The following is a 27,766-nucleotide window of genomic DNA, read 5'->3' as shown; positions in this document are numbered from 1 at the left end:
CCCTACAAAATTAATCGTGATAGATCTGTCAGCCTAGGTCCCTTCGGCATGCTGAACTTTAAAGCAACGCACTTACTTGTGTGTTTTCAAGCTGAACAATTTTAAGCATTTCTCTGATTTGTCCCTTGGAACTGCTTTTTCTTCACCTAGCCCCGTGGGCAGCACAGCATAACTTGACGTGGATATCACAATTTATGATACTCATTCAAAATTCTCTACTTTTAGCAGCTACATCTGCAAAGGTGTAGATCTGCATCCCTGCAGGGCATCCAACAAGTAAAGAAGTTCAAAAGAAATAGAAGCACTTAGTGGCTGCCATATCATTTGTAGAGAAAGTGCTGTTCTAAAGCTGGTATGCCAGGCAGGTTGACCTGTCCCCGTAAGAGATTTTTAGAGTATATAGTTACCTTGTTCATTATTCTCGTATGTAGAAAAACAATTTGAGAGTGTACTGCTCATCGTTACCTTTCCAAAGAGTTACCTATTTTTCACAGCTATCATTTATTAAAAAGTTGACAGTAAACATCTTAGTAATATGAACAGGAAGATGGATTGTCTAGTATTGACTGTATATTGAGGGCAAATACAGGCAGTGATTAAACAAGTTCATGACATGGTTTGCTTTGAAGCATGTAAATAGGCCTATTGGTTGGAAACCAAGCACATGTTTACCCATGTTGTAATAGTTAAGCAAGTAAGACAAATGTTCTGCCTATGAAAATAAAAGTTAAGGGCTTTACACTTTTTTTTTCCTACAGCAGCTATCGTATATTTTATCTGAGAATGGAAGTGATGTGATTGCCACTTGTCTTCAGGTTTGTTTCACATTATCAAGTTTCCCATGAGAAAGGAGAACCTTGCCTTCAGCTGTCAGAGCAGCAGTCAGAAGCTCTTACAAGAGGTTATGAAGTGTGTGTTACCATGAAACAGAACGAGAATAGTTACTGTTCACTCTCTGGTGCTTGCCAGATGGGGCAAAGACAACCTTTTCTGTATATTTGGTATAACTTTGCTGATCACTTTGGTTGGTGGGTTTACTTTGGTGGGAATTTAGCTTCAGGGATCTGACTTCTTATTGTCGAGCATTTTATACGATATCTGCAGCTTTTCCGTTTAAAATTGCGGTAGCATTTTCTTTCTCTGACAGAAAGAAATTCACCCTAAAAAGAATATTCAGGAAGAAAATATCTGAACTATGCACATCAATCTGCTCTTTATTCCTTCTCACACACACTACTGCTGTGTGGTCTGACAATTTCTACAGAAATGACTGCCTCACAATGCATAGTTCTCTGATCAAAGAGAAGATCAGCCACTGCCTTGGGCACAATATTGATGAGAACCCAGCACCACCATCTACTGGGTCTGCAACAGCCCTTGCTGTGCACTTAGTAGAAGAGAGAGGAAAGACACTGGGTGACAGTGCACCCTCCTACCATTTCCTGTGACGGCTTGTCTCTGCCCAGGACTTGCAGCCTCTCCTTTTCTGCAGGATGCTGATGTCTCTCTTCCTCCAGCTCACTGACTCTCCTCTCTGACATGTCCAGTTTTGTCTTCATTTCTGCCAGCTGAAAAGCAAATAATGTACCATGGTGGGCTGACTGTGCATCCTGAAAGGCACAGCACCCCAAAGGTGCTTCCAAATCCTTTCAACTCTCAGCAAATTAGTGTAATGGCATGGATCTGGTTGGGTGTAAAGTGCCCAACCACTTACTCCTCCCCCCAAACCCTGCTGCTCTGTTTGGAGGGGAGACTCTTAATGATTTAGGGCAATTTCTCTCATGGTGTTAACTCAGTTGGCTCTAGCACTGATTTTGGTGCCAAAGCACAGCTACCATGGGGCTGTTCCTGCATATGAATTCTCCATTTTTAATGTTCTTTTTCTTTCCCTTTGCAACATGGACTGCCTCGGCACTAGTACGCTTCCAAAGCAATCTGGCCAGAGGCATAAGACTGTCCCATATTAAATGAGGAAGAGACATTTGAATTCTCTTTGCAAAAAAAAAGTCAAGGAAGAAATGATCCAGATCTCAGTAAAACTTACTGGAAAATATTAGAGAGAAAATTTTCCTGATAAGCACATGAGGTCACTTGGCAAACTTCCTTTTCACAGAAGGAAATAAGAGAAGTGTCGGTTTATGAACCAACTTAGTTTTTAGAATACCAAGAAATATTTTAAGCAGCTAGCTTTGCTAGGCAGTTGATCATAATGTCTGCAGCTAATATGCCACAGAGCTGCAAACAATGAATGAAAGCTATGACAATGGCATCTTGTCAAAAAAAAAAAAAAGGTAAATAAGTATTTATTTACCATTTACTTTTTATATTATGAGTATTTTAATATATAATTAATATTTTTGTACAGAGCAGTTTCTCAAAGGCAAAAAGTGTCTCTTCTTATAGAAGGTGGCATTCATGGAAGACTTACCTGAGAGCTCCCCCATTACAGAGAGCCCTGGTGACTTTCTAGGCTTCCTAAGCCAGAATGAAAATTACCACAACAGATGGGACAAGAACTAACAGACGCGTGACAAAGTGTATCAGTGGCTGGACACACCAGACACTGCAGGCTAATTTTCAGGTCATTCTGCTCTGAAGTCTGACCTTGTGGAAGGCATGAATACCTCTGCTGTCATGTCCACCCATGGTTCCCTACTAATTTAGACACAGCTTGCTTGTCTATTCTCTGCTTATTTGTCCCACTGAAGACTGCAAATACATAAAATTCACTTTTATGTAATGTGATTTTATTTTATTTAGGTATTTTACCTCTGTAAACGAAAGACAAAAGACAAAGTAAATATGATGATTGTGCCCACATGCCCACTCAAAGATACTACTACTACAGCTATGGCTGGTTGGTTTTTAAGCACAGACTTAATCATCAGATAGCATTCATATTCCAATAGAAGCAGTTAACATTGTTACCTGTTCTTCATAAAGCTGTTTCATAGTTCTAAATTGATGATCCCATTGTTTGTTCACCTCCAGAAGCTGTAATTATCAGGAAGAAACAGTAAATAACCCTCATTTCAACACTGTCAATATATAAGAGACTGATTCTCTAGCTATGAGTGTTCACAACCTCTTTGTTATCTGAACAGTCCATTTCAAGAAAAAGTAAACATAAAATCCGGTGAGCTTTATGGCTCATGTGCCATTTCTATGTTATTTCAGCTAAGGCAGATGAATGTTCAGGAAGTAACATTCAAGAAAGATGCAAATATAAAATAAACTATAGGTGAATCATTTGCAACACTGTACAAATCCCAAACTGCAATTCCTAAATGGCTAAGGACGTTTTTGTTAGTTTGCTTTAAGTTACATAAGCATATTTGCAATTAGAAGGTCACCAGCTTCAAAACAGTGAATTGAAGACACGTATCAACTGCAATTACAGGTGGGTGCAAACCCTGCCTGCCTTTTTCAGTACCACTAAACTGAACAAACATATGCATGGAAAACAGGGAAGACTGGCAAACACCATGCATAAAATTGGTATGAGTGAAGTCAATGTGTGTGCATTTTTATTGGAGAAGGCCAAATAGGTTTCCCAGAAGTGTTTTGATTTGTAGGATGCATGGTGACTCTTTAGGATGCTCAGAAATAGAACAGCTTCCAGTTTGCTGATACCTGTGGTAAAACTCCAGTTGCTACTACTCACAGTTATTCCTTGGCCTTTACCACAGTGATCATTATGAAAGTTTGCCCTTTGTGACGTATAAATCTCCACTCTTATGGATTTATAAGTGTGTTACAATATTTCGTCAACATTTGTTTTTAGGAACAGTTCTCCAAATGTAACTGCCTAGATATAGGAACTATAGGAACTAATTTAAACACAAGTTTAAGTGCTTGCATGCTTCAGGCTGTGAAGAAATGAGAAGTGGAAATTCTCCAGATAGAAATTTCCTCAAAAGAATGGGGGATAAGATTTCCAGAGAAGAAACAGAGCTCTTGCTGCACTGCCTGATGAAACCAACTGCTGCTTAAATACAGCGTAAGTAACACTCAATGATTTCCTGCCATGGAAATGTTACTGAACTTGTTATGTCTATCTTAGGTTACAGCTGTAAAGGTTAAGGGTAGGTAAACTTAAGATTACCTCTCGTCTCTGTCTTTCCAGTGAGAGAATCTGTTGTTCCAGAGAATTGGCTAATAGAGTCTTCTTTTTGGTCAGTAGTATGTGCTTCGACTAGACGAAAAAAAAAGTTCAAAAATGAATACTTCTAGCATCCCCTCTTCAAGTCATGATTATCATATAAAACTCCCATCCACCCTGACACCTGCAATGTAAAGAAAGTGACACAGCAACATTTTCTTACAGTGTATTTGCTATCAGTATCTTAACACCTGCCGACAGCAGATTCTGAAGCTTACATCTGCTTTAACCCTGCTTAGCCTGTGTTTCAGAGCCATTATGCAAACGGGTGGTGAAATAGACAAAATTAGGTCTCATTGCACCATCTGAGGTATAGAACACAAAATAGGCTTTTAATTATCTTACAGATGGTAATACAACTAAATAGTAAAAGCACAAAAGTTGAGCATAAGTTAAAGTGGGTATAAGTAATTCCCTTCGTTTACAAGAACTAGAATAATTAGTAGTTTTACGCCCAGTAAGTGTTTGCAGGCCTGCAGCAATAATCTTTAGCACAATGGGTTCAAAACATGCAATACAGAAAACGAATAGGCTATTTGGAGCAATTAGGAAAATCGGTCCAATCTGCAATTGTTTGATTTAACTTGGAGTTTTGTCCATGAAGGACAACAGCAGCTAAGCAGCTAAGCCCTCATTTTTGTAATGGCAATGACAAATATCATAATTTCCAAGAAGTTTCCATGAATTCTCATGAAGACAAACATGTGATATACATATATATATAAAAAGAGAACCGGCTTGGATAAAAAGCACACATTCATAAAAATACATTTGGTCAGATACGTGGTCAGGGATATTTTTTTTCTCCCTAGTCTGAATTCTAACAAATACATGGGAAAATGGGGAATAAAAGTGTGAGCACTTCTAACGTCTTATGTCTCCTGAAATTAATTTATTTTCTTCAACTAGAGAATTTAATTACAACAATAATGAAGAAGATCACAGAATATTTCTACTGTGTCTTTTCATATGCATAAATCCTGGCCACGTATTCACCCCCAACCAGTCCTGCAAAGCTCTAATGTTGGAGCACTCAATTTCCATGTCAGAAAATAGTCCCTCTTCCTGTAGAAGTTCATCAACACGTTTAAATTAAAGTATCTGAAAAAATTACATGGTAGTCGGTGGAATTACTCATGTGTTCAGGATCTGGGCCTTAGGCATATATTTAGGTGCACAGTCTATTAAAATCAATATGACAACTCACAAATCTAAAAGTTACAAATACATTCAGCAAATTGGTTTGAATGCTGCTCAGAGTTGCTGGGTCACTAAAATGAACCACTTTCTACCTTTTGTGTAATAACAAATCAAAGTGACCAGATTACTTCTGGGTGGTAGGAAAAATGGGGGGGGTGGAGAAAGGAAGACTTCCTAAGAATTGCGTATCTAAAAATATGTAATATTTCCTTCTACTTTAAAGCAGCATAAATCATTCAGATGATTCTACTGGAACACACAAATGAGCCTATAACTGTCCATCTATAAAGTGACATGTACCTGCACCAGGTGAAGCCATGCCTGCTACACAAACAGCACATCAGAGGAGAGCCAAAACATTCACTTACTTCAAGCAGGTCTGCTGGAGCTTCCATTTCACTCACATCTGCCCACGTGCATCCAAGACGGCCTTGAGCGTTTGTTTCACTGCGGGTCTTTGAAAGAGAGAGCAATGAAACAGGTATTTTACATCCCTTAAAGGAGTGGAGGGAAATGCACAAAGACGCAGAAGATACACAAGCGCTGCCCGTGGAAGCAGCAGAGACTAAAACCTAGGTGGTGGAATTCTGATTTTAACCTTTTCCTCATCCCTCGCTGGGGCTTCCCAGAATGGTTCAAGCACACTGCCTATGACTAATACACCAGGCAAGGCAGCACTCTGTGTACTCTAGATGCAAATTGCAGTCGACTGGCCAGTTTGCCCCCGAGAGAGGAAGTTGCATGTGTAAGGGAAGGAAGGGTACATTTTTCAGTAAATAAGACAACAGGGTTTTCTATCCCTGCTTCCAGTTGTAGCAAAGCACTTATGTAAGTATGACAAGTATTAACTGACAGTAAGACAGCATGAACTGCCATGACAGAAAAAGTTAGTGTAGTGAGTCATGCTTCGAAAAGAGCAATAGATAAGCTATGATGAAGAGGACACCCCTACAAAAGCCAGGATGTCTAGGGGAACACTGTAACTGGAAAACCGATTTACTTTCCTTGAAGAAGAGCTGCACAAAAATGCAGAATGCCAGATTTTGTTCTTCTCTTAAGGACCTAGTACTTGCCATTCTAGTCACTTACCCTACCTGAGCATGGACCTAGCTTTAAGGTGCTCAAGTCTTAATGCTTCAAACTCATGTCTTCGTTCCCCATTTGGAAAAAGAGGCTAAAGTTGCCAAGTTAAACTCACGGGAAAGATTAACAATTAAAAGGCGTCCACAGACTTTTCACATCCAAAGTGAAGAGAAAAAAAGAAAAGCATGAAGTATTTCTGTCTTCAGCCGTGAAATTCTGAATAGCGATGGGTTTGAGAAGGAAACTTGAAAGAAAAATAATTTTCCTTATTGTGGAAAGATCCCTGGGTCTGAGGTCTTTTTTCAGTGAGGGCAGAAGTTGTTTACTTGCTCTTCAAGAAACAGAATTAAAGCTAGCTTGTGAAGTTTGACATACATAAATCTTCAGAAAATAACATAACCCTTCAGGAGATCTTTAGACAAACTAAAGTAATCCTGTGAAATGGTGGCATTTAATAGCCACATTCCAGATTTCTGGTTCACAATGTGTGACTAAGCAAATCCTGTTTTGCAAAAATAAAAAGCCCAGTTTGGAAGAAACCTACTGTTTTAAAATAATTGCACATGAAATATATCCTCCCCACTCTGTTGTTCTTCTTAATTGTTCTCTTTTATGGAGAGGCTGCAAAACTTGTGGGTTATAAAGAAAGAAGTTTAAAGACAGATTTTATTTTAGTAGAGGCATTTTAGATTCTACATGGGAGGCATTCTACCCATCAAAAAATAAAACGATTTCATCTGTACCTATACCAAAACCAGCCTTTGAATACATATCCCTTCCAGATGCAGCATTGGTTTAAAGAAGGGAAAAAAAACCTATCTAGGTATGGCAGATAATGCAGCAGCAATTCTGCATTTCTCTACATTTCTCCTGTGATTAATGTATGGTGAGAAACACATTCAGTTAAGTGTCATGCTGCCAAACAAACCTCTCCATCACCTAGGCAAAATTAAGTGAAACAGGGAAGACATCTTCTGGAAAACAGGCAGGCGATAAGGCCAACTTCTAACGAATAAATACATCACACTACGTCACAGAAAGTAGTGATATTTAAACTGTACAATCCCTATAGTGGGGAAGAAAGAGGAAACAATGCATTTTAAAAATGAGACTGAGTATTGTAATGGAGTTATCTAAAGTTTATGTCAAATCAAAGCTTATCCCTAAGGATTTTGAAGCCATGGGCAAAAGTAGGTAACAGCCCTATCATACATATGAGAAAACGGACCAACCGAGTGCTAAAGGTCATCCAGATGTTAGTGTCAGATCACAGAACAAATGACGTCTCACCCACAACCTGTGGCTGTCACATCCTTTTCTGCAGCATCCATCAGCAGGGTGTCTGCATAATTTGGTGTTCTCACACACTAGAGAGTGGAAAACTACTTTCAGGACTGAAGTTACTGCATATGAAGAGTCAAGAGTCAGCTGCTGAAGGAGAAGCACTAGACACGAGTGACACGAACACTACCTTTCACCTTCTCACAATATCCCACTGCCTCCTGCTATGCCTGCCACAGCCCTGTAGATGATAAACTCATGGAAATAGAGTCTGACTTGGTCTGCATAGCACTAACACTGAGCAACTAACTGATTCATTAAAACACAACCAGGAAACATCTGCATTTCATGTCTGCTCTCACGGGCAATGATCCTTAAGCCCGGACAACTTCCCTTACTACAGTTCCTATGGTGAGCACAGTCCCATCCCCATTCCAGCAGCAGCCTAGCTTTTGGGAGAAACAAAGTCCGAACTGCTGCATTTACGGTCTGGCCTGTATGGTAAAACCAGCCCTGGTTACTGAGTTCTTTGACACACCACACTGTGGGGTGCTATGTGAGGTGCAGTCCCCCACAGTGGGGACAGAAGAGCAAACTGAAGACACAGCCCTGCTCATGAGTCACGACTCCCACCTGAGAGATGTTGGTGCTCAAATCACTCTGCAGAGAGGTTGAGGATAAGTCCCTGAGATCACACAGTTGTTATCACTGATTAGTTCAAAACCTGGAAAGCTGGGTGGGCACTAGGACCCTAAGTCCTTAATTGTTAATACCTTAATGACCCTATTAACAACTACTGAGAGTAAAGGATTATCTCTTGGACTGGAGGATTTGAAGCTTTCAGAGGCTATCATGGGATATAGTACAGGGCTGTGACCTCAGAGGCTGCAGTAAATCTCAACTAATTCTCATTCTTTTCAAGTCCTCTTCAGCCACAATTAATGAAAATATGGCAAATGTTAATATTTTAATATTATTTTGTGAAAGGTATGGATTTCAGCTGAAGAAGCATCTTGATGAGTGCTGAAATCTGTACGGATTTTTGACTAGTTACACCCTGCATATCCACATTAAAAACAGTGACAAATTTTCTTGTACCATCTTGCTCTTAGCTATTGCTTTCCACTACAGGGATTTTATTCAATATGACAAAATAGAACTGACATCAATTACTCTTCAGTATGTAGCTAGGCAAACAGCGTTCATATGAATAATGCTAGTGCTCCTTCAGACAGTGCGTAAAGTCAACTGCCTTTTAAGAGATTTATAGGAAATCCATCCAGCTCAAGGGCTAGAACGTGCTGCTAAAGAGCAATGGCACTATTCAGTTGTGTGAGCAGCTTGGTGGGAGATAGGTATCTTGTTCCCTCCCTTGCAAGTGTTTTTCTGTTTCAATTAGCACATAAGAACAGTACTATGCCATGGAAAGAGAAGAGTGTATCTGGAACCTGTAAGAACAGAAGAAAAGCCAATGAGTAGGGAACAAAAGTTCAAGCTCTTCAGAAGTGCTGGTCTTCTTCCAATGAAACTTGGGAGAGGTTGAAGTAAAGATGTTGTCTCTCTCTAGAGGGAGGTGATTCTCACCCTCTACTCTGCATTCATGAGACCCCACCTGAAGTACTGTGTTCAGCTTTGGGGTCCCCAGCACAAAAAGGACATGGACCTGTCAGAGAGAGACCAGAAGATGGTCACAAGGATGACTGAAGGGCTGGAGCACCTCTCCTTGTGAAGACAGGTTGAGAAAGCTGGCGTTGTTCAGCTTGGAGAAGAGAAGGCTCCTGGAATACCTTATAGCAGCCTTCCAGCACCTAAACAGGGCCTACAAGAAATATGCAAAGGGATTCTCTCAGGGACTGTAGTGATAGGACAAGGGGGAATGGCTTTAAACTAAAAGATGGTGTATTTAGATTAGATCTAAGGAGGAAATTCCTCACTCAGAGGGCGGTGAGGCCCTGGCACAGGCTGCCCAGAGAAGCTGTGGATGCCCCATCCCTGGAGGTGTTCAAGACCAGGCTGGATGGGGCTTTGAGCAACTTGTTCTGGTGGGAGGTGTCCCTGCCCATGGCAGCAGGGCTGGAATTAGATGATCTTTAAAGTTCCTTCCAACCCAAACCATTCTATGATTCTATGGCACTCATTTACTTTTGCTGAACGAAAGCCACTAAATTTGTTTAACAGTCTACTGCTACACTATTAAGAACTTATTTACATGATAACACTGCAGAAATCTGACACATGTATAACACCAGTCCTTGAAAGAAGGACTCTTCTGACAGCTATCAGACTTTGGAAGTAGAAAAAAGAATATTTTTAATGCATTTATAACAGGTTTGAAGTTGTTGAATCAAATATGCAATTGTAAATCGTTTGGAAAAGTCTAGTTCAAGACCAGACCGTACATGCAGTCACAAAACTAAACATAAGGAGACTGTTTACAAATCCAAGCAATCTTTTAGAACGCTCTTAAAATTTGCCAGCCTGTAAAATATAACCAGACCATTTAAAGACTTAGCAGTAAAATCTGACCTAGTGCTACACAGCCACAGGAAGCTCAGAGATGGCAAAAAGACAGCTGAAGAGGGTGTCTGCAAAGTGTAGACAGGTCTGCGCAAAACACCGTGAAAGTAAATTTTGGAGGAAAACACAGTCTTAGTACCATCGTCCAAAAGCTTCCTAGGAGCTCTGCTGTTTGGTTAACACTGACACAAAAGCAGAGAAGATGCCCAGGGAGGATGGAAGCTGCCTGCTGTGCACAGAGGGAACGATGCTGGTGGGAGGATGTCCATCGGTGTGGATGAGGGAGCATGCTCCCCTGGAGAGACCTGGGCAGCTCCCGCAGCGGTGGACTCAAATGGGACTTCAGAGGTGGGCAGGACACCCGACCACATACGTGCTGGGCACTGGCATGCAAACAAGCACTCTAACACTGCAGTAAAGGGTTTACAGGGGGAAATCTAGTCACTTGAAGTCCATGCAACTAAAAAACAGATTTTACTGTGGTGAAATCATTCCTACTTCAGCTATATGCAAAATCAAAATTCACTAAGTGTGATGTTACAGCAGTGACAAACAGATCAGCAAATGTTATAAATCCCAATCTAATGCTTACATGAATCTTAATTTCCCAGATTATTTCATCTCTTCCTCTGAAGTAAGTCTGTCATGCCATTTACTGGCCACACTCAAAAATCACCAGCAAACAGGCTGCAGGGAAGAGTCTCTGAGTGGAGAAATATAAACTTTGTAAACTCTTACAATATTTCTGCCTCCAACTTCTCCACAAATACATGTAAAACCAAATCAGCACCAGCAGTGGATGGCGTCAAGTAACTTTTTACAATCTCCCTAAGATACAATTGTACAGACCTTTATCTAGCCAGGGTTCTTCATACATTTTAGAGCACGTTTATAGGTAACTTGCACTCTTGTCATCTGTTTCTCACCCTTTACTTCTACTTCCACTCTCTCCCCAGAAAGTCACCTCGTTTGCACATTTCTTTTATCTATCCCAAACAAGAAAACAAAATGTTACGGCTCCTGCTGCTGGGCTGTGACACATAGCTGTAGCATCAGTCACCACTGAATACAAATCAACTTTTCCTCACCTTTGAGCACAGTTCAAGAAAACAAAGAAAACAACAGAGAGAACGAGCAGGTTTTGCTTTCCAGAAGAGCAAGTGGAGTGCTGTAGCTTGAGAATTGATACAAGAATGATCATTTTCTTTCTTTGGACAGCTGATCAGGTCTGGCTCCTCCTAGAATGACTGACAGTTTCTCTTCTGCCTATGTGTACTGTAAAAATCCTTTCTTAATGTCCACACAAGCCATTCTTGTCCCTGGCTCACCCTGCTCTATCTGCATTATGATGACAGATCAGAACATTATGAAATATACTAAGAAAACACTATATCGAGCAAACCTCCACCTGCAGGGAGCTTGAGTAAGCCTGAAACCTTCTGTAATGTCAGTGAATCATGATTTAAAACCTTTACATTCTCTGAAATAGCACGAGTTCTTAGGAGGACCTTTACCCTTCTTTTTCCCACCCCTCACACTCCAACACTCAATTTTCTCTTCCATCCTTCACAACCCTTTTTCTTTTCCTCCCTGTCCATACCCACATGCGAGCACATGAAGCTCATTATCCTAGGCATTTATGATTTTTGTCCATGCCACAGACAATGGTGACAAAAGTAAACTACTCTTTCAAAATCATCGGGCAGCTATCATCTTTGCGACAGACAGTGCTCATCTTATCTTCCACTTCTGTTCACAGCTGTCTTATTTTACAGACTGCAGTGAAGGGGAAAACACTTTTATGGCAAGCAGTTGGAGCACACTCAGGGAAGAAAGCTTCAGAAACTTCAGAGCATGGCTGCCAGGGATGGCTGGCAGCAAGCTGGGAGCCAGGAGCTCCTGCAGACTGCTGTGAGTAGCAGGAGTAAGCCCACCAGATATCCGGCACAGAAAAAAAGTCTTCCCAGGAAGCAAAAGGGACCAGGCAGGATTTGCTGCCCCTTGAACTCACCTTGGTGACTCTCACAAGCGGCAGCACACAACCCCACCTACAAAGGCGGAGTGAGCTGAACTGCCGAGAAGTCCTTTATTAATTTCTACTTGGTTTCTATGAAATTATGTCATTTCTACTAGCAGTGGCTTTGAAGTTCCGTCCCCCTCTTCCTCCTCTCCCTGTTTAAAAATAAGAATTATTTGTATTCTAAGAAGATCTGACATTTCTGAGTGTAAAAGGCTTGTAGTCATTTTGGGGATGCTTGCAATGAGATTGAAATCAGAGCCTTGGAACTCTGGCCAACACTGAATCCTCTCAAAAGCATCAGCACCACCAGAAGTTAGAAGTTCTCATTTTTCAGAGAGTGCTGGATCTTTATTCTGGGAAAGGCTTTTGCTACAGTATTACAAAATAGGCACACATAAGATAACCAAAGCCACTTGTCACTTCTGAAAACTGGCTGTTCGGACACTGCAGTGAAACCAAGAACCACTAAGTTGCTTGCGCTAAGTAAAAGCAAATTTTTCCCTGATGATGAGAAAATTGTAAAATCTCTTTTTTTTCTTCCTACCCTCTCAGGTATCTGCCTGAAGATTTTTCAAATTATGCTGTTCAGTTTCAGATTTGCAGAAGTCAGATTTACTCTGAGATGAACCTCAGTAAAAATTTGGTGGCTTTTGGAAAATCTGTTTGCTTACATTTTGGTCAAGCTTTCCTTCCGGCTTTGAAACATTTTCAGAAGTGCTCTGAAATCTGTTACTCTGCATTAAGCAAAATCGTATAAAATAAATGTTTTATTCCAGAAGCTGTTATTATACCAGCAGTGCTTCCTATATTATCCATTGCTAACCCTTTTCCCATTGTGGTTCACATGGTCAAATGGTAAAAATTGAGAAATCTTAGTCAAAGAATAACATCAGCTTCTAAACCAGAAGAAGAAACTAGAACTCTTCCTGTCTCTTGCCAGTCCACGTGCTTCACCCAGACAAATGTGTTAAAAAGGGATTTTCCCTTGAATAAGCACGTCAGCCTCAACATTTTGCCTTGTTCAGTTAGGTACAAACTCTAACAGGAAAACACGTGCAAATTTGAATGTGTTCCTTAATATGTGGGAACCAGATAAAATTAGAGCAAGATGTGGCTTCAGAGTAAGTACAACATCACACAGCTTTCTGTTTCCGGATTTCCTTTATCCATTGTTTTCCATCATCACTAATGAGACTAACCACAAGGACATGGCTACTTAAGCATTTGCAAACTCAGGCCTGAAGATGAAAATCCAATTTCACGATACTATAATTGGATAACAATTTATACCAGTAGCAAACAGGCTATTTTGAGTTTTACAACATAGTTGGTGCAAGAACAGATAGTCCTTAATTTTTTTTTCCTTTCTCTCTTTGCACCCAAAACAGTTCAAATACTTGGAAGTCTGGTATTCTTGAGCTACCAACTGATCACATAAAATATATAACCTCTGCCAATAATCCTTATTTTTCTTTATGTTGACACACTGCTGAATTTAATTGCTGTTCTTCCTTTCCCATCTGATATTTTTTATCATCCCTCACTTCCCCCAGAAAACATCCTTCTTGTGTATAAAATCTTGATTAAGTCGTACATATACTGAAAACACTATGCATGAGTACTTTTTAGTAACATCTGTATTTTGATGCATAATGTTCAGTATAACTTATTTCAGTTGAATATAATCAGCTTTATATTTAAATTTGAAAATGAGATGCTGTTTTTATGTCATGAAACACATTTCTTTGATTTCTAATATTAAAACAGCAGGTTGCTTGATCCCTTTGGCCTTGAATTTCCCACTCTAAAAGGGAGAATAAGGAACCCTTTCCCTCCTGAGTCAGATAGGCAGTTTCACAGACTAAGCTTTGCAATCCTAGTTCACGTACACTCCTGCTATACATTGCAGCAGTAAGTGAATGATGTTGTAGAAGAAAAGGGGAATAAGCAAGTAGATATGAATTAGAAATTGGTAATTGGTTTCGTCAGTAAAGATTTCATCATGTTTCTTTTTTTCTTTTTTGTCGGTAACTCTAACAAAAGCAAATACATTTCGTTATAGTGAGGAGAGCTTAAATTAGTGTAAAATACTGACACCATGCTAATGCCTCACCTCTTTTTTCAGCTTAAAGAGAAAACAGTTTCTTCACCTAAGGAAAGTACATACAAGGACACAGGCACTCAGTCCCTTATATGAGAGCAACAGACCTTATGTGGGTGTCAGGGACCCCAGTACACCAAAAGGCTCTTGCAGCCTGCATGGACTTCATTGTCTCCTCACGCTTTTTCCTCTCCAGGAGCAGGAAAACACAGCATCATGATAAGCCAGAATTAAACTACTACAGATGAAGGAACCATACAGGGAAGGAAGTGCTGAGAATTAATTCTGTCCATTCTGCAGAGCCAGGTTTTCTCTCTCTGAGATATTTGCCTTTAAAACCACAATAAATATTTTTATGGAAAAAAAAATATTGGGGGAAAAAAAAAAAAGGAAAGAAAGTCAAAGGAATTTGTTTACAGACACTTCCAGATAACACTTTCAAAACTGCTGTGAGCTCAGAAGGAAATGTCATTCTGCAGCATGCAATTCATACTCTTTACTCCAGGATAAATTACAGAATGAAAATAAAAATGGCTTGCTTGCTCTGCCAAATAACTTTCTGATAGAATTCCCAACACTATAGTGAGGGATACACTCTCGTTTCATTATCATCTTTTTCCCAATTCCTACATAAAGAGTTTAGCACCCATTTTAAGTCTAGATCACCATCTCATTTCACAAACTGACATCTTCTTTTTCCTTTTTTAATACTATTTTAGAGTGTTCATAATTGAAAGGATAATAAATTTGTGTTTTGGAAAATAACATATTTAAAAAAAAAACGATCTGGCACGTGTACGCCTAATTTCTTATACTGAAGTTGCTGGAGCTTATCACAGTTGTCAAGCTGTAACTTGAAGTCCAAGTCAATAAGCACACAAGTGAAAACCTCTTTGACTTAGAAATACAGATAATAAATAGCCAACATATTCCTAGGGTGGAAATATCTTAAACTTTCTTCTTTAATCTATGTAAGCAACACACACACACATCTTCCAATGGGAAGTGCTTTAAATGCAAAAAGTACTAAATAAATAATACGGATGGAATACCACCATGATATTCTGAGGGAAACACTGAAACACCCTACAGAAGTGGCTGGGACAAGTACGTCCTTTCTTTTTCTCCCTCACACCCCCAAATCCGTTCCTGCATCTCCTGTCAGAGAGGCTAACATGGGAACTGTGTGTTTCCACAGACCATTTGTAGCTTGCTCTTCTGGCCAATGATTTCATAGCTTAATGCTAGCCGATTCTGCTGTCAGATCTGTCTTCTGCTTCACCTTCTTATTCCATCGCTGGGGCTGGGAATCCCCATTCCTCCTCCTGGCTTCTCTTTCCCTGTCTCTAAACCCACTAGCCTGACCCTGTGGCATCTCCTTAGCTCCTAGCCCTGTGGCTTAGCTCCGTTTCTTGCCCTGAGGTCATGAGTCATTTTGGAAATGGCGGTTTGCATGTGAAAAGAGCTATGTGTAATTCTGTATTTCATAGAAGAGAGTCATCTCTCCTTTACCGCCTCATCAATTTCCTGTATCACACGGAGGAGCACTGCCTTCAGAGATTTCCTTTTCCTCCTGGTGCAGTAACACAGGCAGGTAAGCGTGTTGTCCCTTCTCACAGGGTGCTGCCATTCACAGCCTCATCACTTCTCTCTTCCCACACCTCTATCTCCTTCCTTTCCCAGATCGCAGAAAAGAGGAATTTCCTTTTCACCTCCTATTGCATGATAAAAAGTAGCTTGCTGTTTCAGGGTAGAGGACCGAAACCTAGAACAAGTTTCTGTCATGCTTATTAAGTGCTGCTACACTGCAAGCAACAAAGACCACCTTGGCAGGTGGCTTACAATTCTCCATTTATAATGCCACAGAAACACAGGTTTAAGCTTACATTTTTCTCCTTCAGTGCTTCCGTCTTATTTATCTAAATGCCTTTCTGGCCCTCCCAAAGATCTATCTTCCTCACATCTCTTCACGTCCTCCATTAAATCAGAGCAATCAAACAGAGCAACCATAAGAAACATTAGTGCTCTTGGTGTGCAGTTTTGCACAGCTGGCTACACAGGATGGTACTTTGGATAATCAGCGGTTTTAGTTGACCTTTTAAAACACTATAAAAAGCATCTTCTCACTGTGTCTTCTTCATAGCAGAAAGTACTAGTATCAGAAAAATACATTGCAAATTCAGTTTATCATTTCAGAAATTAAAAGAAAAAAATCCTGCATAACCAAGTCACACAGGGAATGTTGCCTGGATGTTCTCCCCTCACAAATAAACAATTGCAAAAGGAGTCTGTGTTTACCTTAAGGGAACATGAAGCTCTCTGATGGTTCGGACTTTCTTGGGCAATAGGTTCAGGGTCCTCATGTGATGTGAAAGTGCTACTCTTCTCTATCAGGTTTCTTATTTCAGCATCAAGCTCTTTACTTTCACACCTGGTTAGAAAGAAATAGCAATGTGATGCTTTGCAGAGGAATTTGAAGCACAGAGAAAGTAAATTTGTCAGCTGTCATCTTAATGTGACAACAGACACGGCAGAGCTAGTCCTACACTGAGCTCCTGCTACCTTCCTTCCTGGTGCATAGCGAGCACTCGAGCAGTCTCACACATGCAATCTGTAAGAGCTTGGTGGCAGAAATCCATTTAAAATATTTAAGCAAGCAGACCTTATCAATTTTACTACCTTGTGTGTAGAAATCCTAGTCAACCCTTCCAGGGACTTTCTGAAGACTTCAATGCACCCTCATCCCCAACCACCCCCAGTTTCTACAATGTTAAAATTCATTGATATCAAAAATGCTATCAAAATAGTTAGCTTGGTTTTAAACTCCAAAACTAGATGCTCAGTTAATGATTTATTTTTCATTGTATGCTTCATTTTCTATAATATTTCATAATAGACACCTGACATGCATTTTCATTTTTTTTCCCCTGAAAGTTCCTGTTAAAAACATTCATACCTTATAAAAATAGGTCTGTCCTGGATACTAAGGTGATACTTGTTGTGTGGGAATACTGTTATCTTTCAGTCTCTGTTAAGGACACTCAGGACTTAAGTCCACTTAATGGCATGCTCCAAATTTGCAGAAGTAGCTAGCAATTAGGGCTGACTCATTCAACACACCGTAGTGGTGGAATGTGACTTTCAGGGCATAATCAAAACCAAACCGCCAAAACCCTAGACCGAACCTAAGTTTTCAAGAAACACTCATCTCTTTTGGTAATTTAGACTTTTATTTCCAAATCAGCTTAAAACAACTCTAAATGCATATAGTCCATGACCAGAAAGCCAACAGCAAGGCTCAGAAGTATTAGCAATCAGGATGTAGCAATATTATATCTCAATTTAGGCAGAAAACACTAAGTTCTTCATTTGAACTACCAGCAAATTGAAAGCAGTTAGAATTTACTGGTTAAATTTATCACAGTTCAGACAGACAATCCACAGGGATCGCACTGCAGGTTCTGAGGAAACTGCTGAGAGGCTAATAATAACATTACCCAATAAACAAACTCATCTATCCTAATCATAAGACTAAATAAGTGAAGTGAATTTTGTGCTGAGAGGATAAAACGACACATTTTATTACACTCGCTATTTACTCACAGAGCCTTTAACAGAAATGTATTGCATTAAGCATGGATGCAAAGTCATCTGCAGAGGAACTACAGCAACATTCCAGCAACAGGAAACAAGGACAAGGAAAACTCAAAAGGCTGGATTTGATTTGCTGCCCAGGAGCTGGACAAGCTGGAATTGCATTTGCAGAGTTGCCATGAACCCTGCCTGCACCATCAAGCACAGAAACTGAGACAGGATTATGCCGGGCGAGCCGGCAGCAAGTCGCTCTCAGTTTTAGTGCCCGTCAAGCATCCTGCCTCTTCAAACTACCTTGTCTATGTGGAGCCACAGCATGGAAGGAAGAAAAGTTTTCATGGCAGGATATTTGGGTGTGTTTTGAGGGCTAGACTTACAGGACAGGAAATAGGACTTTTAGCCCTGTGAAAGGCCCTCGTTCACCAGAGCACATCACGTGAGTTTTCTTCTAGAGAGAAAGATGCTTCCTCGTCCTAAGCTTTTTGTTGTTGTTTGTATTAAACCAACACGTTTGCCAGAGTGAGTTCAAAGAAACAAAGCACCCAATTAAAAAGAGTACTGTATTTTGTCAGACCCCTTTGAAAGGGAATTACGGCCAGCTACAGGCACGCTGAGCAAGAGAAAGACTTCCTTGGTGCACGTTTTCATAAGCCTCATGGGCGTGCAGCAGGCTGCAGCTGCTCTGAAAGCCTGCGGTGGTTTCAAAGCCTCCGTGCTGTGGGGGCGGCGGACGAGCCCGGGTGGCACAGGCTCTGCGTGGCAGCTTGTGGGGCTGGGCATGCAAGCAAGGTCTGAGGCTGCTCAGCTTCCCTTTCACTTCTGGTTTGAGGGGATACGCAGGGCTTCAGGCACTCGCAGGACCAAGGAGCCACAAGTCTTGTCAACACAAATACTCATGAAACAAGAAGAAAACTACGGAAGGAAAACAATGAAGCTTGAGAAAGAAATCCAGCCACCTTCTGTCTTGCTGAAAAACTGCAAAATCCTGGATAGTTCCACTTGCACTGGTCTTTTTTAACCAAATGTGTGCTGACCTTCTTGGACAGTAAGTTCTCAGGCATTGGCAAGACCAACAGCTTGGCTTTGAGGCTTCACTTTTAAGGAGCTGCATAATGCCAACTCAGCAACATCAGTAACAGTCACCCTTTTCTCTCAGGCCTACTTCCCTGAAAAACAGCAGCTTCAGCTCATTCGGACTCCTGTGGCTGACCTAGTGTGAGACCTGCTTTGCCCAACAGATTTGGATATACTCTACACAGAGAACTGGGGGCTTCAAAGGCTTGGAAAGTTTCAGCACAGAAGCAGGCACCTGCGGTGCAGTTTTAGGAAAAGTGTATTAAATTATATTTGCATAGTAAGGGAGAAATTGCTGCAACTGCCCCCTTAGAAGCCCTAAAAATGTGGCAAGAGTAGGGTTGAGGTTAAGTAAAACAAGGTTACTGTGCAGCATTGAGGGATTTAGGACATAGCTGTTAAAACCACAGGCTGATATTTTCAGAGTGAGCTGTCAGAACTTGAGTTTTTTATCTGCTTGGACAGCCAACCATCGGTGAGAGATAGCTGCTCTTCTCTTCTCTTGCTCCACACACCTCCTTTGTGAGATCAACAGAGGAGCCAACTTACTTAGCTGAGAGAAAAAACTCTCACCTACGAGTGGCTTCTCATAAAGAATATTTTTTGCACATTGCCCAAGGTTGCAGTCACATGTCCTGCTCCAAAGAGCTTAAATGTACAACACCATCCACTTTCCACCTTTCACTACCTCACCACTGCAAATCACCATCCTTAACTGCTGGCACAACCCACACACCTGGCTGGGTCAAAGTAGTCAGCTTAAATCCTTTAAAGTGAAATAAAGCAGTTAGAATAAAACAACTGCTCAAGAGAAAGGAGCAGTTCCTAGGTGCAGCTCTGAAGAAAGTAAAAAACGAGCAGCAATCTCTGGCAGGAGTGCAGGACTGAGCACCAAGGCAGGCTGCACTCATCTCTGCTGCTGGTTCAGCCACATCGAGAGGAGATGTCTGACCACAGCCTCCTGAGATCAGAGCATGAATCAAGCTGGGAAATCCCCCGTAAAGTTGGTGGGATGGCTTTAAATATTTCTTTGCAGCCAGGAAGTGCTCATTGCTCTGCTCCCTGCAGTTGGTCTTACTTCAGGCTGTACCTGGTATTCACCTCGGGCTCTTCCCTTTCTGTCTCTGTGTTCTTCCCATGCTTAGCAGCATCTGGGCAAGAGAAGGAGCAAGAACCAGTAGTGCCAGTAAAAAAAAAAAAGAAAGGGAACCACAAAAGACTCCAACCCCTACAAATGGATTGCTGCTCTGTAATATCCACGTGCTTCAACGTTGTCATGAACATTGGAAAATTATTTTGTTGGCTAGGTTCCTCAGGGCTTTGGTTTTGACCCCTCAGCTTTTAGACTGAGGTGTTTTGATCATATTTTAAAAGAATATTAGCCACTTTGATATTTAGAAGGGTACATTTATTGTGAGGTATGTAAAATGTTAATCATATCTGTAGTACAGTTCCATTTTACAGACCATACGTTCAGAGCACACAGATGATCTGAGTACTTGAATACCTCTTTGTGATAACAGTGATTAGGAGCTACCACAGAAGACAATTCTTGATGATTACCTGAGCTTCTCTTGGTGAGCTCTAGAGGGCACACAGCATTTAACTTCCACAGAAAGCAACTCTTCCAGAACTACTTTTGGTTTTGTGAAGTTCACAGACATGTTTCTGCACCATTACCATCCTTATTATGTTACATCATTGCCAACATTTTCTAAAATTGGGTATTTTGATTTTCACTAATTATGCTTTTTTAAGGAAAGAAAAAAATAACCTTTTGGAAAAGTCATTAAAATGAAACCCAGTCAAATTTTAGAGATGCATGCTTTGTAAAATCAATCATTAGAGAATATTAAAAATTTCATGCACTGATATGGGGCAAAGTATATCCCTTCTATGTGTAAAAACTTTACTTAAGTATAAAAATAGGAAGAAATAAAAAATACACAATATCCTATTTACACATTGTACTACAATTAAAGCAGAAGCCAATTAAAAATTTAGAATATTAACTCTTTGCAAATTTTGACTGACTTCCTCAGTTTCCTCTGCTGGGATAATTAAAACATTTGACGTGGAAGCAGCACCTACAGATGTAACAAAGGCAGCTGGTTGCTCAATGTAAATTTTAGCAGCTTGCAGGAAAAGGAGAGAGCACATCCGTGCTCATAATTTCCATATAATATATGAAAAGTAGTAGTCAACATCATTCTAGCTGTGTCCTCCAAGAATAAGAAAATCCTTAGGCCTGTTCTCTTCCTTTTGAAAATTGCCATACCCATTCAGAATTTCACTCGTTGAGATTAGCTGTGCATCAGATTAAAGATATTTTCATTTCCCTTTTGTATTCACCTTGCTGTCTTTAAAACTGCCTTTACTCTTTTTGCTCTGATACATCTCTGTGCTATTTTAATTCCTAGGCTTTTGCTCTATGATACATCTTTATGCTATTTTAATTCCTAGGCTTTAACAGCTTTTTGTGGTTAATTATTTATAAATGGTTGCATACTTTTTATAGCAACTCAGTGTCTCAGCTGGGAGCCAGAATAAAAGTGTGACCAGCATATGCTTTGTACATGACTGGAACTAAAATTCCCATGTAGATCAATGTCACGCAGTTAAAAAAATAAACATGCTATTCTGTCCTCAAAGGGTTATGCTATGAAGCCGTGGTTATACGTGCACAGCGAGTTTTATTAAATTATGCGTTTAACAGCCAAAGCAAAAACCTATCTTTGGCCCAAAACTATCACTAAAGCCAGAGCACGTTATGGAACCAGAGAAGAAATGTGAGATGTGGAAACCAACAGCTCCCAGCAGAGCCAAGGGCACTTTGCAGTTAGGCTTCTCCAGGTCAAGAGAAGAAGCACAAGGCAGAACAACTCCACATTAACACACATTTCCATTACAGAGCAGCAGCCATTTCCAGCTCCTGAAGGCCTGCTCCACGGTCTTTTGATCAGCCACACACTTTGGGCTTGCCGCAGCATAGATTCATGGCCAAGAAATAGCTGCCTATCCAACAGCTGGGTAGGAGCCCTGTGCAGAGTCCCAGCGCTGCTGTCGATACCATTTGTGAGCTCTTGGCTCTCCCTGCATTTCTTTGGGAACCAGCAACAGCGGGCACACCTACAGCATGTCTCAGTGCATTTACTGCCAAATGCTAATTTAGTACTGAATGCATATAACTACTTCAAATAATAATTTCAAGGCTGGTTGCTGGAGTCATTCACCTGTGATTGGTGAAAGCACAAATATACACCATAAACAATCGTGGAAAAAGGTTTTAAGCCAGGATTTACAGCCAGATGCCAACACCACGGAGTCATATTTTGACGGGAAATGAATTCCAGAGTCTAGGGGTTAAACACATGCTTCATCCCCTTGGGTGGGCATTTTGGACCTCAGATTCTTGCTTCGCTAAGCCTAAAGAGCAGATCCATAGAAAGAAGTCAGTTTCTGACTTTGAATTAAGGAGGACAAACTGGTTCAGATAAATTTAAAAATCATTCCCTCCAGCAAAGGAAAGCCATTTCAGCTAATATTTCCCCAATTTATGATAAAGCACTTAATTCGTTTCAGAAAAAGGCCTTTACAATTTGAGAAAGAAGAGACCTGAGTTACAGAATTTGTAATCTAACCCATGCTAGGAATATATTTGAAATGGGAATAGAAATCAGGCATATAATTTTTAAAGACTGTTTACTGCAGAACTAGGTTATTCTGTTATGTTGCATATGATTTTAAAGGGTTTTTGCTCTCTTAATTTGGTTTTGTATAATTCTTAGTTTTTTTCCCTCTAAATACCTTAGGATTTTTATATTAAAATCTTACCCACCTAAGACTAACTGACAAAGAATTTCTGGTCTAACAAGCAATGGGATGAACAAAGTTTTGCCATGAAAACAACAAGTCTTTTGTTACAGATTTTTTTTTCAGCCTCTTGAACTCTTGCAGCTTTTGTAAGCCGTTAACAAACCACCAGTTCCTGAGCTGACAAACAACACTTACAATCGTGCAGCTCCCTAAGAATCGGTGGTGCCTTTCCACTACTCAACACCCCGCGAGCCGATCTCCCGAGCCTAAACTCTGAGTGGAATTTGAGCCAGATCTCTTAAAACTGAACTGCATTAATTCTGCGTTCTGCCTCACACCCCCCATGGTAAGAGGTGGTTTATTAGTCACAAAGCATACTGCGCCAGTGCAAACACAAAAAGAACACCTGCCTTTGTCAACTGCGAGGATATAATTTAAAAATAAAGAGGGAAAAAACCAACAAAAATAGCTTCTAGCAATAGTTTTTTTCAAACTATTTCCAACTTCCTTTTTTTAACTCAAATTTTACCCCCCAAAAATCACCCAGTATTTCAAAAGCATAGCTGGAAACCCAGCCACCAGCAGCAGCTGAGACCCACCTAGCAGAACTGCACTGTCTCTAGAATGAGAGGTCCCAGATGCCGTGGAAAAAAAGTGCTGGCACTGTTACTCAGGAATTAAGTTTGAGATTAGAGATAATCTTGCCCCAGTCCCAAGAAGAGAGCTCCATAAGGCAAGGTGTATGATAGGGGGTTAAAACATGTACGTACTGAGACTACAGCAGAGAAATGCTTAAACTTTCGCTCAAATCTGATGCAGCCAAAACATCTGCCTGTCACCCCATAAACGTCCCTACACTTCTGTTCCCTTTACGACAAAGGAATGGAGCTTTTAAGGAACATTTAATAGCCAGCAGCTGTTTGGCTGTCAAATGCCACATCTGGAGAAGCTGTGCTGTTATTGTGAACAGAAACAATTATTCTTTAATAGTTTTGCTTAATTTTAAGAATTACACAAATCACAACAACAAAAGAGGTGCAGTGGAAACACATCTGGTTTCTCAGAAAAGAAGCCAAAAAAGGGTGCAGTGATTAATTGAAGCTGCATCTCTAGTTTGTTCTGTCTCACTGAAGGAAGAAGTAAGGCTACTGATATCCAGGTACTTAGTGCTTTTCCAGCCTTTGGCTATTCCCCTCAACAAATATGGGACGTGCAAAAAGATGTCAACTAGCTGGTTCACATTAAATGCCATTAGATGTCAGTTATCACACAGCTCTGTGCCCCTCTGTGTGTGAAGGTTCCTGCTCTTTGGGACTGCCTCCTCACTTCTGTACACCATAGCCTGCACATCAAGAAAAGAACATCATTCCCCTTTCACTTGGATCTTCTGCTTAATTACACTACCAAAACCATAACGAAATTTCTTCCTGATGGACAGAATCTGGGATGAGTTCAAACCCCTGGAAAGTCAATGAAATGATTTTCACTAATTTTGCTGGGCTTTAAACGAGCTGTGAGTGAGTTACTGCTTCTCCAAAGAGACAGTCATCTGTAACTGGAGCACCCAGACTCATCACCCAGGGGTTTTGCCATGAAAATCAACAAAATGGAAAGCTCAGCCAAGCAGAGCCACCGACTAGCACGTGCTTCCTGGAGCAGATGAATTCCTCCACTGACATGCACGCATGCAGAAAGATGGTGGGAGATGGCAGGAAAGCACTGAAAGAACCAAAAACTAAGAGCTGACAACAAGAAGGAAGACAAATCTAAAGCAGAGCAAAAATAAAGAATGTTTTCAAGTGCCTGCAGTTTTCTTATGAAGACCAATAGCCAGAAAAGCTTGAACTCCTTTTAGGACACTCTCCTAGCCCCAGCAGGCACCTTTTTGAAACAGTCATCCTCCCACAGCTCTTTCTAAACTGGCTGCGCACTCCAGCGTGAGCACCTGGTGCCTATTCAGACCCTGCATGCACTCATTTCTGTGGAAAGCTGCAATCCTGATGCAGTTGTATGTTTGAGGTTTTTTACTGGTGCTTTACACCACTGATCTTTCTCTTCCTGAATCAGGCATCACCACAAACCAAACAAGACCTATGCACTGCCCCTTTTGCCTCTGAGCTCACCCTTGGGCAGGATGTGGATGCGTCACCAAGCCTCACAGATCTGGGTTCACAGCTGGGCTGCACCCTTGGAGGAAAACAAGTTCGTGATTCATTTGGGTCAGTTTCACCCCTGCGGACCTTCGCTATTGTCAGTTACCTACTAAGAGCGCAAGCAGAACAAACAGGAGAACACCATTAGGAAATTCAGCCAGGAAATTTAACTTACAGTAGCTGATGGAGGACAACCAGCCCTGTTAAGTCAAGCCAACTTCTTGCCTGTGGTAGCTGTTAGGCAGCCAAAATGAAACAGAGGAAGCTTGCTGCACAGCTGTCTGCGTCGCAGATCCAGGGCTTGAACTGCCAGCAACTGGCACCTGGTCTCACCAGGGATGCCAGCACCAGGAGGGAGTCTTGACACCTCCCTCCCCTCGCAGAGACATGCTAGAGTCAAACTACACTAGCACCACAATGTCTTGAGTAAATGGGAAGTCCCAAGGGATTTCAATATCCAGTTATTTCTCAATAAACTAACTGGAACAAAAAATGCTTCTTTCAGGAAGAAAGAAGGGTAGAGTACTATTCTGTAAACTTCACAAAACAATCTACACTTTCCTTAATTTTTTTTTTCCTCTCTCACATACACACATTATGCTTAATTCTAAAGCTATCTTTCAACCATTCTCAGCTACCTGGACTTTTTATGTATTTATTTATTATTTGGTCAGAGTTTGTCTTACTGAATACAGCTGTTCATCGAAACATTCAGCATCATTTGTTGTCTTAAATCTCCTCATGACTCACTGACAGTCTTAGAAACGGGTCGTCACAGTCACAGACTCATTGAAAGCTGTTAGCAATATTGTGACCTCTCTATCTGTATAAAGTATCTCTCCTTCCTACAGTACAACCTCTTTTCCTGCCATTATCAGTAGAACTAGTATTACTCCACAAAGAAGCAACCAGCCCAAGGAGGCTGTGAAATCTCCATACTCAGAAATATTAAAAACTTGCCTAAGCAGGCTGAGCAACCTGACCTCAGCCCTGCTGGTCCAGGCGACCTCCATGTCCCTTCCAACCTACACTATTCTGTGATCCTGCTCTTCTCAGTACAAAAAAATGCCTATGTTTCACTTGTTTTACCAGAACTGATACAGACCTCCACAGGACAGATTAAAGTAGGGGAAAAAATGTATTAGTCTGGGTCTCTGAAAGAGAAATTGACTGACAAATGCAGAAAATACTTGATTGTATAGTTCCAAAGCATAATGTAAATTAATTTAAAAATAAATAAATAAAGGGAGAGGCTTCTCCACATAGAGTTAAGATATTTTAATACCTTTCCATCTCACCACACTGATGGAGACACAATTCAAGGAGATCCTCTGCCTCTTTATTCTTCCTTTTGAGCTGCTCAGAGTGAATCTGTTAGAAACAAAGAGGGGAAAAAAAGTAGACTTAGAGGGAAACAAAAAGGTTAATAATCTAGGAAGAACAATTTAATTGCATGATCACAACAAGAAGAGATCATAAGATCTTGCCTGCATTCCTGTTTTATTCTTTACATACAATAAATGGCTTACATGTAGGCCAGGAATCTACTTTCTCCTTCCCACCATCATCTCCTCGTAAATCCACCACTCTAGCAGGAACAGTTTTGCAGGGGCAGAAGGACTATCACTCTCCAGCTGTGGTAGCAGGAATCTCCCCAAGGAGCAAAGTTGTCAGTAGCCACAAAAATACTGGAAGTGTTGTGAAAGGCTTTTATTATTATTATTATTCATCCTAAAAGAACCAACTATTTTAAATACTCTAGAGTTCACATATGTCCTCAGATTGACCTGAAAATTCATATGCTTCGTGGAAGTGTACAGTAAGACTATTACTCCAAATTTAAGAGAATGAGTAGTGAGCCTGATACAGATCACTTGAAGAGAAAAGAAAAGGAAGCTCGTGTAAGTTATTGTGCACAAGCGCATTGTTCAAGAACTATACAAGCTCCTAACAAGCTTCCCTCTCTTCAGGGCTAGTTACTGTCTAGCACTGCATTTCCAAAGAGAAGAAGGGAAAAAAAAAAAAAACATCCTTCCCAGAGAAAAGGACACACATTGGGGTAACACTAAGTAGTTCATGTATAAATAATTCCTTCAGATGAGAACGTGAAATAAGCAAACTGTGTATGTTGTGAAGTACCATAACCTCTACATCACAAGCTGAAGAACAGATCGTACAGGGACTGAGCCAATGGCACAGGCACTGAGCCACTGCCACCTCACCCCCAGGAGCCATTCTGCTGCCTGTGCTGCAGGCCAGGGACAGCACTGGGTGAGTTTCTTCAGGATACATGGGACACCCCATCAGGAAAGGAGTCCAGAAGTGTTATTACACACTTTAGATCAAAGTGTCAAAGCAATTGCATTATCATAGTTGTTGGAGTTAGAAAACTGGGAGATTAGAGCTTCATCTTGACCTAAGAGATTTCATAACGCCTGGTGGAAGGATAACAACGTGACCACTGGAATAAAGCGGGAAGCGATCAAGAGTGGAACCTGCCATTTATAACCAAATAAGTTTTCAATTACAAGCCATTCTCTTTATTGGTAACATCAACTTAATGTGAAACCACAGCTGAACATTTTATAGAAACCATGCTGCTTCATCTACATGCAGAGCAGAAATGTAAAATAAAAGTTTGCCAGAAGATCTGAGGTGTTTGGCATTCTACCCCTGCTTAATTCTCCTTTCCAGCAGACATTTCACACATTTTAAATGCATCTGGTAATCACTAATTACAAGGATCCTGTTAAGAAAAAATGTAA

At 40.7% G+C, this 27,766-nt stretch overlaps 1 protein-coding gene across 1 annotated transcript in view; it reads right to left on the bottom strand.

The window, feature by feature from the left end:
• The window catches only part of TNIP3 (TNFAIP3 interacting protein 3), a 59,572-nt gene that overhangs the window by 24,801 nt on the left and 7,005 nt on the right, over nucleotides 1-27,766 (bottom strand). The window contains exons 2-7 of the mRNA XM_050710366.1: nucleotides 26,287-26,372; nucleotides 16,663-16,795; nucleotides 5,731-5,817; nucleotides 4,106-4,195; nucleotides 2,929-2,994; nucleotides 1,437-1,568 (exon numbers count right to left, since the gene is read on the bottom strand). Of these exons, the coding sequence (XP_050566323.1) occupies nucleotides 1,437-1,568; nucleotides 2,929-2,994; nucleotides 4,106-4,195; nucleotides 5,731-5,817; nucleotides 16,663-16,795; nucleotides 26,287-26,372 (594 nt within the window). The remainder of the gene's footprint in view (nucleotides 1-1,436; nucleotides 1,569-2,928; nucleotides 2,995-4,105; nucleotides 4,196-5,730; nucleotides 5,818-16,662; nucleotides 16,796-26,286; nucleotides 26,373-27,766) is intronic.

Source organism: Cygnus atratus, chromosome 4, assembly GCF_013377495.2.
Source record: "Cygnus atratus isolate AKBS03 ecotype Queensland, Australia chromosome 4, CAtr_DNAZoo_HiC_assembly, whole genome shotgun sequence".
Lineage (NCBI taxonomy): Eukaryota > Metazoa > Chordata > Aves > Anseriformes > Anatidae > Cygnus > Cygnus atratus.
Note: the sequence above shows the minus strand (reverse complement) of the source record. Positions and strands in the feature narration are given on the sequence as shown.